General features: G+C 36.2%; 4 protein-coding genes and 5 non-coding genes across 9 annotated transcripts; 4 read left to right on the forward strand and 5 right to left on the reverse strand.

The window, feature by feature from the left end:
* Nucleotides 1–128: 128 nt before the first annotated feature.
* On the reverse strand, nt 129–671 carry C5L36_0C00850 (uncharacterized protein; the record flags this gene model as incomplete). The annotated part of the gene is made up of 1 exon (XM_029465759.1): nt 129–671. One exon carries the CDS (start codon nt 669–671, stop codon nt 129–131), a length of 543 nt encoding a protein of 180 aa, XP_029321619.1.
* Nucleotides 672–1,132: 461 nt separating this feature from the next.
* C5L36_0C00860 (uncharacterized protein) lies at nt 1,133–3,070 on the forward strand (the record flags this gene model as incomplete). The annotated part of the gene is made up of 1 exon (XM_029465760.1): nt 1,133–3,070. One exon carries the CDS (start codon nt 1,133–1,135, stop codon nt 3,068–3,070), a length of 1,938 nt encoding a protein of 645 aa, XP_029321620.1.
* A 308-nt stretch (nt 3,071–3,378) lies between these two features.
* C5L36_0Ctrna5T lies at nt 3,379–3,451 on the reverse strand. The gene has a single exon. It is a non-coding gene; the product is annotated as a tRNA-Thr (tRNA).
* A 641-nt stretch (nt 3,452–4,092) lies between these two features.
* On the forward strand, nt 4,093–4,174 carry C5L36_0Ctrna5S. Its single transcript has one exon. It is a non-coding gene; the product is annotated as a tRNA-Ser (tRNA).
* Nucleotides 4,175–4,370: 196 nt separating this feature from the next.
* On the forward strand, nt 4,371–5,474 carry C5L36_0C00870 (uncharacterized protein; the record flags this gene model as incomplete). The annotated part of the gene is made up of 1 exon (XM_029465761.1): nt 4,371–5,474. One exon carries the CDS (start codon nt 4,371–4,373, stop codon nt 5,472–5,474), a length of 1,104 nt encoding a protein of 367 aa, XP_029321621.1.
* A 2,337-nt stretch (nt 5,475–7,811) lies between these two features.
* Nucleotides 7,812–7,893, forward strand: C5L36_0Ctrna6S. The gene has a single exon. It is a non-coding gene; the product is annotated as a tRNA-Ser (tRNA).
* Nucleotides 7,894–8,073: 180 nt separating this feature from the next.
* Nucleotides 8,074–8,145, reverse strand: C5L36_0Ctrna3D. Its single transcript has one exon. It is a non-coding gene; the product is annotated as a tRNA-Asp (tRNA).
* Nucleotides 8,146–8,149: 4 nt separating this feature from the next.
* C5L36_0Ctrna8G lies at nt 8,150–8,220 on the reverse strand. Its single transcript has one exon. It is a non-coding gene; the product is annotated as a tRNA-Gly (tRNA).
* Nucleotides 8,221–8,491: 271 nt separating this feature from the next.
* On the reverse strand, nt 8,492–12,330 carry C5L36_0C00880 (uncharacterized protein; the record flags this gene model as incomplete). Its single annotated transcript, XM_029465762.1, is given in 2 exon segments — nt 8,492–12,219; nt 12,219–12,330. Coding segments are annotated over 2 exon segments (3,840 nt in total).
* Nucleotides 12,331–13,590: the final 1,260 nt, after the last annotated feature.

A 13,590-nucleotide genomic window follows, 5' to 3' on the forward strand; every position in this document is an offset into this window, starting at 1 on the left:
TATAATACATGTATATAGTAGAATGGTGAAAGATTAGTAGACCTGCGTAGGTAAGGTAGGTATAACAGATTATGAACTGAGAAAATCGATAGTATGAGAGTGCTAAACGTCCTCCATGTTAGAGCCAATCATGCTGCATCCTCTTCTTCGTCTTCATCTTCATCATCGTCTTCATCGTCCTCGTCTTCATCGTCCATGTCTTCGAGATCCTCAGCCCAACTCTTCTCCACGGTCTGTCGGACCCTCTTGATATATTGACTCCTGTGATCCTTGTACAACGCAGCCGCCTCCGAGTTGGCAGGAGAGCTGATGTTTGGATCATTCAACAAACTCTGGATACTGGTGAGAATAGAGGCCACATCGTAGGTGGGGGACCATCTATTCTGCAAAATATCTAAACACAAATCACCAGTGGCGTAGACATTAGGGTGGAAAATTTCACTGGTGAATTTGACCTGTGGAGGCTTGTTAGGGTACTGTTCATCAAAGGTCAATCTTAATCGGAAAGTACCATCTTCAAAGGGCGTATCCTCTGGCCCAATGATAATGGCATTCCAAATCATAACGTTATCGGCTAGCGGTGAAGCGGATATTCCTCCTGAGGCTGAGGCAGTGTCCTGTTGTATGCGCTTGAAATCACGCATCAAACGACGACGAGCAGGTGTAGACATCTTGTTGTGTTTGTTGTCTGTTTCCTCCAATTGTTATTCACAATGAACAACCAGTGAATTGTATAATCCGTCGGAGAAGTGTCTTGGTTTATTTTTTTTTTCCTTTGCCTTAGTAACTGATGAAGGTAATTTTCTCCATCTTTAAAAGAAATCGTGATGAGCCAGTTTCCCGATACTTCTCGTTCCCCCCACCACCTCGCTGCCCCTTTGGGGAGTGTGGCGACTCCCCCACTGCACCTTATCCCGATCGGGAAGTGACATAAAAAGAATATTCTCGAACCTTTAAAATACTCATTTCCATTTCACATTTCGTCGAGAAAGCAATTGAGCCAACACTATAAAGGACACCGTGCTCCCGCCCCAATGATCAATTAATCAATGTGTTGTTGGATTTCTTTTGCCTGTTTATATTTTTCCTTTGGCCTCTAATTATCCAACCCACACTAACAACAAAAAAAAAAATGTCCAAAGCTGTTGGTATTGATTTAGGTACTACATACTCCTGTGTTGCTCACTTTGCTAATGATAGAGTTGATATCATTGCAAATGACCAAGGTAACAGAACTACTCCATCCTATGTTGCCTTCACCGACACTGAAAGATTGATTGGTGATGCAGCAAAGAACCAGGCTGCAATGAACCCACACAACACTGTCTTTGATGCTAAGAGATTGATTGGTAGAAAGTTTGTTGACCCAGAAGTCCAAACTGATATGAAGCACTTCCCATTCAAGATTGTTGATGATGCTGGCAAGCCAAAGATTCAAGTCGAATATAAGGGTGAAACCAAGGTTTTCACTCCAGAAGAAATCTCTTCTATGGTTTTAGGTAAGATGAAGGAAATTGCTGAAGCTTATCTTGGTTGTAAGGTTAACGATGCTGTTGTTACTGTTCCAGCTTACTTCAATGATTCTCAAAGACAAGCTACCAAGGATGCAGGTGCAATTGCTGGCTTAAACGTTTTAAGAATTATCAATGAACCAACTGCTGCTGCAATTGCTTATGGTTTAGATAAGAAGAATGAAGAAGGTGAAAAGAATGTCTTGATTTTCGATCTTGGTGGTGGTACTTTTGATGTTTCTTTATTGTCCATTGAAGAAGGTATCTTTGAAGTCAAGGCTACTGCAGGTGATACCCATTTAGGTGGTGAAGATTTCGATAACAGATTAGTCAACCACTTTGCCAACGATTTCAAGAGAAAGCACAAGAAGGATTTGACTGGAAACCCAAGAGCAATGAGAAGATTAAGAACTGCTTGTGAAAGAGCAAAGAGAACTTTATCTTCTTCTGCTCAAACTTCTATTGAAATTGATTCCTTATTTGAAGGTATTGATTATTACACTTCTATAACTAGAGCAAGATTTGAAGAATTATGTCAAGATTTATTTAGATCTACTTTAGACCCAGTTGAAAAAGTCTTGAAGGATGCTAAATTGGACAAGTCCAGTGTTGACGAAATTGTTTTAGTTGGTGGTTCTACTAGAATTCCAAAGGTTCAAAAGTTAGTTTCCGACTACTTCAATGGTAAGGAACCAAATAAGTCCATCAACCCAGATGAAGCTGTTGCTTATGGTGCTGCTGTTCAAGCTGCTATCTTGACTGGTGACCAATCCTCTAAGACTCAAGATTTATTATTATTGGATGTTACCCCATTATCTTTAGGTATTGAAACTGCTGGTGGTGTCATGACCAAGTTGATTCCAAGAAACTCCACCATTCCTTGTAAGAAATCCGAAACTTTCTCCACTTATGCAGATAACCAACCAGGTGTCTTGATTCAAGTCTTTGAAGGTGAAAGAGCTAGAACTAAGGATAACAACTTGTTGGGTAAGTTTGAATTATCTGGTATTCCACCAGCCCCAAGAGGTGTTCCTCAAATTGAAGTTACCTTTGATATTGATGCTAATGGTATCCTGAATGTTTCTGCATTAGAAAAGGGTACTGGTAAGACTCAAAAGATTACCATTACTAACGATAAGGGTAGATTATCTCAAGAAGATATCGAAAGAATGGTTTCTGAAGCAGAAAAATTCAAGGAAGAAGATGAAAAGGAAGCAGGTAGAATTGCTGCTAAGAACCAATTGGAATCCTACGCATACTCTGTCAAGAACACCTCATCAGAAAAGGCATTTGAAGAAAAGGTTGAAGCTTCTGAAAGAGAACAACTCACTAAGGCGTGTGAAGAAGTCATCTCTTGGTTAGATGAAAACCAAACTGCAACTAAGGAGGAATTCGAAGACAGACAAAAGGAATTAGAACAAGTTGTTAACCCAATCATGACTAAGTTCTACCAAGCTGGTGGTGCACCAGGTGCTGAAGGTGCTGCTCCAGGTGGTTTCCCTGGAGCAGGTCCAGCAGCTGAAGAACCAGCTGGTCCAACTGTTGAAGAAGTTGACTAAATGTGTTAAACTTTTCTTAGCTTTTTATCTAATGATGTTATAGAAAGTTATAGATCTTTTCTTATAGATTGTTTTAATTTAGATTTTGAAATATCTTTTTTTTCCTTTACTAGTTAAACAGTAAATATAGAAACTTGTAAACAGCGGTTCATTAGAATAACACCCATAAAAATTTAACTTCCTGATAAACTAGTCAGTTTTTGTTTTTTCCTCACTTTCAAGGAGGCTGTCGCGGCATAATCAGATTTGGAAACTATGGCTTCACGTAATACATAATATATGTTCTATAAAAAAGAAGCAAAAACAAATGCTCTCACTCAGAGTCGAACTGAGGATCGCTACATTACTAGTGTAGCGCCTTACCAACTTGGCCATAAGAGCTTTGCTGAGGTGTAAAGGACTAGGTGGAAGGTGTCAAAATTATTTCCTAATTTGGAATGTTTCGACGGTTGAACCTTTTTAAGAACAATCACTAATTTTATCAATAGCTATAGTATTGTACGCAGGAATGATAATTGTGATACACGTATTAGTAAGTACGCAATAGGTGTATAATCGCACGAGTAGACAACGGGCGTGGTGGAAGTTAGTCATAGTAGAAGTAGTAATCGATTTCTCTCTTTCTCCTTTTCTGGAACACACCCTGAAAAGCCCTTTCTTGCAAAAACATTTGGATTCGTGCTTGTGGCTTCTTATTTCACGCAAGTCATGAAGAGTAATATATGACTAAAATGCGTTATAAACATGTAAGAAATCAGGTGGAAGGTTAACTCCCTATTATCGTAATCGGGTAATTAAATATGGGCAGAAAAAGATTGGACAAGATTGTAGAAAACTAGAAAAAAGTCACAGAAGAAAAATTGAATCTCCCCAAAACCCATTTTGAGATTAAGTAAATATTATAGAAAGAAGGAACATTCTACAGCTGTTCTTGGGAAAATAAATTTATACAATATTAAATAAAAGGCAATAATAAGTTTCTAAAGTAGCGACTACCAGCAACAAACTCAAAGCATGATTCTGGCAATTTGTCCGAGTGGTTAAGGAGAAGGATTAGAAATCTTTTGGGCTTTGCCCGCGCAGGTTCGAATCCTGCAGTTGTCGTAATTCATAAAATTTTTTTGTCTTTTGATATGAGCTGCGTATTTAATGATAGCCTGGTGATAAATACGCCGTCTAAAAACCTACCTTTTTAAAAAAGTCTCGACAGAACAGTGTTCTGTAAAACTCCCATAATTAAAATCGGTTATAAAATTTCCTTAATTTATTTTTGGTCCAAAGTAGTGAAGATATTGCCACTATGAATACAGAAATCCTGCTCCCGGATAACCATAATGAGTTTCGCAGTGATACTTTCACCACGCCCACCCAGAGTATGCTTGAAAGTGTCAAAATGGCTTCTCTAGGTGACTCTGTATATAATGAAGATAAAGATACCATTGCTCTTGAGACAAAAGTTGCCTCCATGATGGGATTCGATGCTGGTGTGTTCTGTGTCTCTGGAACTTTGTCTAACCAAATCGCATTAAGGACACACTTAACCCAGCCTCCACATTCTGTTTTGTGTGATTATAGAGGTCATGTCTATGTGCACGAAGCTGGAGGTTTGGCAACTCTATCTCAGGCCATGGTCACCGCCATCATTCCAAGTAACGGACTATACTTGACCTTGGAAGATATTATTGAAAGATTCATTCCAGATGATGGGGATGTTCATGCAGCACCAACAAAAGTTGTCTCTCTGGAAAATACGTTGCATGGTTTAATCTATCCAATTGAAGAAATCAAGCGTATTAGTCACTGGTGTCGTGAAAAAGGAATCAAAATACATTTAGATGGTGCTAGAATCTGGGATGCTCACATTGCAACTGGTATTCCATTGATTGAGTATAGCAAGTTCTTTGATTCTATTTCAGTCTGTTTGTCCAAGGGTTTAGGTGCTCCTGTGGGTTCGGTTCTAGTTGGCGATAAGAGCTTCATCCAAAAGGCAACGCATTTCAAGAAGCAAAATGGTGGTGGTATTAGACAAGCTGGAATCCTTACAAGGATGGCAAGTATTGCAATAGATGAGAATCTCTCAAAAATGAAACATGCACATATAAAGGCAAAAGAGGTTGCCCAATACTGTGAAAAATTGGGGTTGATACTAGAAATTCCAACACAAACTAACTTTGTGTTTTTGGACACAAAGAAAAACTATATCAATCCATCAACTATAACAGCTATGGGTGAAAAGTATGATATCAAAATTTCTGGCTTTCGTTTTGCATTCTCATTTCAAACTAGTGATATTGCTGTACAAAACCTAAAACGTGCCTTGAAAGATATCAAAGAGCACGCTAGTTCGTATCCATACTACTCCAGGGGACCTGTTGGAATTTACCAAGGAAATAAGAAAGCTTAAAGTTAACTGGTGTCTTGTATAGTTTGTTCTAAAATTGAATAGCGTCAAGCGACGGTTCTCTATGCAGTGAAACCTTAGATACTTCTCTATATGAAAAGGAAGGATTTCCTTTACTTCCTATTGCTGATATTTTTTTGGATGTATAATAGATATGGGCCGATATATATTCTGTGTTTGATTCGGTAAATCACACCCTTTTCTAATAAATATAAAGAATATCTAGAATGGAAAATGTGTTTTCTCTCTTCCGGAAACGCATTCATTTAAGAGAAAAGCGAGATTAGCCGATAACCGAAAAAGTCCTAGCCGAAAAAATCGAAATGAATATTCCGCTTCTAATTCACATGTTTTCTTTTTTTTTTTTTGAAAATGAAAGAGATTCGTGGATGCAAGGATGAAAAACAAACAGACTGCATAAAATAGCCATGCAAGCTTGCCAATAAATGTTTCAAACTTTTGTGAACAACAACTGTTGCTGAGAAGGTTTCAAAGGCCCATTATAACATTGTATTCTGCTGGCTGCCCCAAACAATAAATCTTAGTCTTTACATGTGGGACAAAATTGATCGTGTATAAGAGAAACGAAAGCAATTTAGTCATAGCAAACCTAAGAATGTTAAGGGATTGTTTCTTTTTCATTGAGCTGATAATTACTTACGTGGAATATGAACACTTTGTAAAGTGGAAATGCGACTGCATGATAAAAAGATCTTGCTTATAATTCTCACAAGAAACTTAGTAATAGCAGCATACTTCAAGAATTATCTGATTATCAATTGTTCAGGAATATTACACAAATAGGTCTTTTGCAATTGTATTTATTTAACGACGTTTCCACATTGGTGTTTCCCATCAGAAGGTCGCACAAGTATTCAAGTGATACGGTGTTATTTAAAGAGCAGTACCCCCAGCAATTGAAAAGCCATTTCGTAAAATGCATGCCTAACTGGTATGTTTGAAAGAAAAGAAGAGTTATTTTGTAGTTTCTCTTTCAGCGCATAAAAACTCAGAACTGTACCAATTATGGCTCTGAAATGCACTTAAAATTTAAATGGCATTGGTGTGTTTCAAAACAATACTCTTGAAAGAAAATTCAAGAAATTGTGAATTGTGAACCCAAAAAGACATCACAAACCTTGTAAATAAGGTAAGTAAGCTATAAACATTGATTACAAGTAGATGCCTAAATACAACCACAAAAACAAAAAATCAGATAATTCCAGTCTACTGACGAAAATGATATAGATCAAGAACACACAGGCCTCGCCTTATAGAATCCTGTCTTAGATTATATCAATATTAGCCGGTTTAACACCTAAAGTTATATAAAGAGCGACCATTATAGCAGAAAAAATATCAATATACTAAAATATACTCCTTTTATGAACAATAATGCTCCCGATGATTACTTCTTAGGAAAAGCCAGCTGTAACAAAGAAGATACAATATGACCCAGCTGAACAAGTATTCAAAAATAGATTGCAACAGCTACGGATAAATATTAATAAAAAACCAAAAAGTTTTTGAGGTGAGTTGGTAAAAAAAGATACTCACTTACTTCAGATCTATCCTTGCAAGGATATAGCAAATTATAACTCATTCTCCTTAATCAATGAGTAAATTTTCTTACCTCTCAAATGCTGAATTAACAGGTCGCGTTGATTAGCCTTATCACGTAATAGTTTATCATGGTGAATCCAAGTTGAATTGCTTTAGAGATGTCAAATTATAACTCCTAATTTTAAATAAATTCAAGTAGATTATTATACATCATGAATCACAACTTAACAAACTAATTATATATTTGCTTGCATATATCTCGTGTATATCTTTTAATACTTTATTTATCATATACCATCATTGGGATCTATAAAATACCAAAGCAAAAAAGCCATTAGGTAATCACAAAAGACTTCTCTTTGCCTTTCCTGTAAAATTCTTTGAGTATATTCGGCTTTTGGACTATACTAGTATTTCCAAAGATAGATTGGGGTCAACCACTAAACAAAGAATTGTTTTATACGACTAAAACCACCAACAGTTCATGGCCAGGTTTTGAATGTTTCTGATTGAAAATAAACAAGAGCTCCCAAACGTCGATCTAATAAATATGTTCTTGATTCACTGCTATTCGAACTAATTAAAAACAGAAAATTAGCAGAAAGATACTAATACTGTCAACCTATCTTCAATTTTTTGGCCGGATGTAAACATTGTTGTTTTGTTTCAAAAGATGGGTAAGGTATAAATAAACAGTAATATGTATTTGTTTCTTTAAATCTTGCTTTTGGAAACCAAACTGTAAAATTATCTTTCACAGTTACTTTCACGGTCATTGGCAATTTGTCCGAGTGGTTAAGGAGGAAGACTCGAAATCTTCTGGGCTTTGCCCGCGCAGGTTCGAATCCTGCAGTTGTCGATTATTTTTAGCAATTATTTGAAACCAAAATTTTTTCAAAAAAATGAGAAACGACCTAGCATAATCAATCGCTTCTTCTTTTTATTCTCAGCTCAACACGATACGCCCTTCCTTTCGATTAAGAAAGATGCATTATCCATATCCGCAAAAAAAATACAACTGCCAAATAACCAAAAAAAGCTCCGAGACCGGGAATTGAACCCGGGTCTCCCGCGTGACAAGCGGAAATTCTAGCCACTAAACTATCTCGGATAACTGCGCAAGCCCGGAATCGAACCAGGGGCTCAACGATGGCAACGTTGAATTTTACCACTAAACCACTTGCGCTTGTTATTAATTGAAAGTGTTGCTGGTGGTGCGTACTTTAGAATCTGATTATTGCTTCTTTATATCTTGTATATTTTTATACGTTAATTCTCTGAGAACATATATGGAATGTCCTCTGTTTAAATAGTAATTCTTTAATTTAAAAAATAGCATTTTGAGGGATTTAATTATCTTCTAGAACTTTTGTTTAACCTTCTACAATCTTCTTCAACCTTCTATATGATTACCCGATGAGGAAATAGAGAGATAGTCCTTTGTCTGATCTCTTACATTACTCCGCCGCTTTAGAAACTTCGTCCCGAAGTTTATTGTCCTTATCAATTGCTTTTGCATTATCCCATAAAGTTCTCTGTAAATCTTCTGGGATCTCTAAAAATAATGAAAATGGGATGCTTGAACTATGACAAGGGTCACAATCTTTCCAGTAGACATCCAATGTATCGTTTGTTTCGTCGATACCAGCTATACCGATAATCTCGGTCAGTCTACTTCTTGCTTCAGCTATTGTTCTTGGGGGTACCTTGGGAAACTGTTTATCCGTTTGTAAGAATCTTCTAAGCCATCTGACATTGATTACTCTATCCTTTTTATTCGTTTTCGGTAAATCAACTTCGTAAGCGTTGTCTGATATCTTTTTGACAACCTTGTAGGGTCCGTAGTATACCGGTTGTATTTTGTAATACAATCTATCACTACCATATGCATCTTTGTGTAATAGTATCCAATCTCCAACTTCAAATGTTTCGTACACTCTCGACTTATTATGCTGTGTTTCCTGACTTCTTTGCGCTTCAATCATGTTTTCTTTCACATTTTCCATGATGACTTTCATTTCTAATGCGAATTCTTCAGCTTTATTGCTGTACCTTCTACTTGAAACACGACTGCTAGAAATAAACATTGGCGAGTCTGGTAAGTAACCATAGCAAACTTCAAATGGTGATGAACCTATCGAGACTTGATGGGAACTATTGTAGGCAAATTCGGCCATTGACAACCATTTGTCCCAACTGTAGAGATCGTTACTCGCATAATTCCTTAGTAATTGGTTTAAGATTCTGTTCGTTCTTTCTGTTTGACCATCGGTTTGAGGATGATTAGTGGTCGAGAAAAGTAAGGATGTACCAAATATCTTGTACACCGTAAACCAAAATTTATTCATGAACCTTATATCTTTATCCGAAACCATTCTTTTTGGAATCCCATGTAATTTAAAACAATTATCTACCATCAATTTTGCACATTGCTCTGCGGTTGCAGTTTTCCTAGTGGGGATGAAATGTGCCATCTTCGTGAATCTATCCACCACTACCAAAATCATATCGTGTCCATTTTTGCATCTGGGAACACCTGTGACAAAATCCAAACTGATGTCTGTCCATCTTCCTTCAGGAATTGGAAGAGGGGAAAATAATCCTCTTTGACCAGTTGTCTCGGGTTTGGTTTTCTGGCAAACCGTACATCTTTGACAATATCTCTTCACGCTTTTTAGCATATTTGGCCAGTAGAACATAGGGTGAAGTCTCATGTATGTTTTGAAATACCCGAAATGACCAGCAGAGTTACCGTCATGAGCGTTACCAATAATTTCCTGAACCAACTTAGACTTAGGGGAGACTACTATTCTTCGATCATTTCCTCCTTTAACCACTGAGAAATATAGTAAATTATCCTCAATTGAATAATGTTTGATGTGGTTATGGATTGACTTCGGGATCGGCAAATTCTCTTTCAATATGTCGTATATCTCCTTAATTTCATTGTCTTCATCGTACGACTTAATGATCCGTTCTAGCAGTTCCTGATTTGGTGTTAACACCGATTCTATTGTGTTGATACCAACTTCTTTCTCCTCGTAGGGGTACCTAGACAAAGCGTCTGCTACTGAATTAGTAGGACCTTTCACGTACTGAATGGTGAAATCGTAATCAGCTAAATAATCCAACCATCTGGCCACTCTATGGCTATCTATTGCATTCTGTCGCTTTAAATAGACCAACGATCTGTGATCTGTTTTCAATACAAAGTGCCGATTTAATAAATAGTAACGCCAGTTCTTTAATGCTTCGACAACAGCGAGAAATTCACGGTCATATATTGAATAATTTAATTCTGAACCTATTAATTTCCTGGAGCCATAGGCTATTACACCACGTAATTTTCCATCTGAATCAAGCTGTTCTAACACGTAACCTAACGCAGTACCACAAGCATCTGTGTGCACCACAAATGTATAACCATCTTCCCAAATAGGATGTACTAAAATTGGGGCATTAATCAACTTTCCTTTCAGCTCTTCGAATGCTTTATCTTGAGGTTCTTTCCAAACACATTTCTTATTTGCGAATTCCATTATAGGAGATGCAATCTTAGAATAATCTTTGATAAATCTTCGATAATAACCAGCTAATCCTAGGAATGATTGAGCGTCTTTGGCGTTTTTCGGAATTGGCCAACTCTTGATTTTGTCTATCTTAGCAGGGTCAGTCTGGATACCTCTGCTTGAAATGAGATGTCCTAAGAAACCTAAGGTTTTGAAGTAAAATGAGCATTTCTTTTTCTTCGCAATCAGCTTATTTCTCCTGAGCAATTCCAATATTTTTTCAATGTGACTGTAGTGTTCTTCGACAGTCTTTGAGTAAATTATAATATCATCCAGGTACACCTGAACAAATTGGTTCAAATAAGGTGCTAGAATCCTATTCATCATTCTTTGGAAAGTACTAGGGGCGTTGGTTAAACCGAAAGGCATCACAACCCACTCGTAGTGACCGTAATCTGTGGAAAAGGCTGTTTTTTCCATATCATTTTCTGCGATTCTGACCTGAAAGTACCCTGACATCAAATCCAACTTGGAAAATACTGAAGCTCCTCCAAAACATGTGATTAATTCATCGATTCGTGGTATTGGGAACTTGTCTTTTACCGTATTGTTGTTTAATAACCTATAATCGACACACATTCTCATACTACCATCTTTCTTCTTGACAAATAATACAGGACTATTGAAAGGACTGGAGCTAGGCTTGATAAAACCTTGTTTTAGCAGTTCATCAACTTGTTTATTCAGCTCTTGTTTCTCTGAATAACTTAATTTGTACTGGCGTCTGTATGTACTCTTGGTAGGTTCAATGAGTATAATTCTGTGAGTCAAATCCCTTTGGGGAGGTAAACTGGTGGGTTGGTCATTGGTCACCACATCTCTAAATTCTTCATGAATTTTCTTCCTAATTCCATCAACACCATCGTAAGGTTCTTCTAAAACATTATTGTTTTCTTTTTCTTCAACTGACTGCACAAACAGTAATAATGGATAATTATCAACATTCTTTAAATTTCTTCTAACTGCACGCATGGAGTTAATACCTATAAGTTCATTTTCTTGTGTTTCTTCTAAGTCGTTTTCGTCGCTTGACTCTATTTGTTCTTCGATATCTGGGATTTCAGGAGTTTCCGTTTCCTTTTCGATATTTTCCCAGTCAACTTTATTTCCATGATCTTTAACAAATGGGAAACCTAATATCATTTTATGGTTGATATTCTCTAAGACTAAGAATCTAATATTCTCATTTTGCCATTCGTCTCTTAGCTTAAATTGTAATTCTAAGGTTAATTCTCCTTTAACGCTGATCGTTTTCTTATTAGCGGCGACAACATCTTCAAATTCTGTAGGCTCTAAATAATTTTCTAATTGATGTGATTTAACGAATTCGTAATCCAAAAAGTTTCTTGACGCACCGCTGTCAACTAAAGCAACACATTCCTTAAATAATTCATTTTTAACTTTCAAAAGCGGAAGTTCTTTCCTATCCATGTAAACGTTCGAAACACTTAAATTTTCTATATCCTTGTTATCTAGTATATACTTGTCAAACTTAGTAGAGTGTTGAATCTCGTTCTTTAATTGCAGATTTGCATTTTCTATTGTAGGTGGGTTTATAGCAATATCGGAACCAACCACCTTTTGGTTCCTAACTAATTTAAATTTTCTCTGTCTTGTTTTCTACCAGCGTAACCACCATTATAGTTTCTGTTGTAATTCTTGTTTCTTTTATAACTGTCAAAATTCCGACCACGATAATTTTTATTTTTAATGGAGTCTATTTCCATTGGTTCACCTCTCCATCTATCTTGATGCGAGAATCTAAAGTCTCTAGCTCTGGGTGCTACCAATTGAAAGTGTTGCTGGTGGTGCGTACTTTAGAATCTGATTATTGCTTCTTTATATCTTGTATATTTTTATACGTTAATTCTCTGAGAACATATATGGAATGTCCTCTGTTTAAATAGTAATTCTTTAATTTAAAAAATAGCATTTTGAGGGATTTAATTATCTTCTAGAACTTTTGTTTAACCTTCTACAATCTTCTTCAACCTTCTATATGATTACCCGATGAGGAAATAGAGAGATAGTCCTTTGTCTGATCTCTTACATTAATTGAATGTGTTGCTGATGGTGCCTACTTTAGAATCTGATTATTGCTTATTTATGTCTTATATATTTTTATACGTTAATTTTTGAGAACATCTATGGAATGTTCCCTATTTATAATGCAACTGTTTAGTCAAAAAAAACATTTTGAGAGATTTGTTTACCTTCTATGTGATTACCCAATTAAGTAGTAGTGAAATAGTCCTTCATCTAATCTCTTACATGTTCTTCTTTCTTGACAATATTACAAGCAGTCACTAAATTTTGTTTCTGCTCTCGATAATCAAAATATGATTCCTAAAGTTATTAACCAGAGTTATTAAGTCAATACATCTTTTATGTTGCAGTAAATGCTACTAAGTATCATATTTTGTGCCAGAACTACTTATTGTTAGTCATTATGTTATTTCATCAATACATGATATCCGCGCTTTCACTATAGAAGAAAACCTATCCTTGTTGAAAAGTATCAATTTTAATTCGGATACTTGTACTGAAATTCACGGATTTCACCGTTACTAAAAGGATTTGTACATGATAAAGCATTTAAAAACAGACCAAGGAAAGAGTCTTAGCCTCATACTTGTAGAAATATCAATTGTGTGCTAAGCTAGATACACATAAGTGAATTCACTTTAAAAGGATGAAAGAAATACACAGAACTATTAAAATTAGCAAATAGTTGCATTCTAATTCTGACAGTTGAGCCAATTGGGTCTGATTAGCTCCACTGCGAGTGTTAAGGATGTTTGCTGTCCAATTAATTTATGTTTAGATTGCGTATCTCAACGCCTAATTTTTTATAATACTTAAAATCTGGGACCAGCAAGTTTTTTGAAAAATTTCAATTTCTGCTGTAGCTTTGTTTTCCTTTTATCTTTTTACAAGAGTTTAAGCATCTAGTAAGCTGAAGTGGAAATATACCGAACGAGGCTATT

This window comes from Pichia kudriavzevii, chromosome 3 (assembly GCF_003054445.1).
Source record: "Pichia kudriavzevii chromosome 3, complete sequence".
Classification (NCBI taxonomy): Eukaryota; Fungi; Ascomycota; class Pichiomycetes; order Pichiales; family Pichiaceae; genus Pichia; species Pichia kudriavzevii.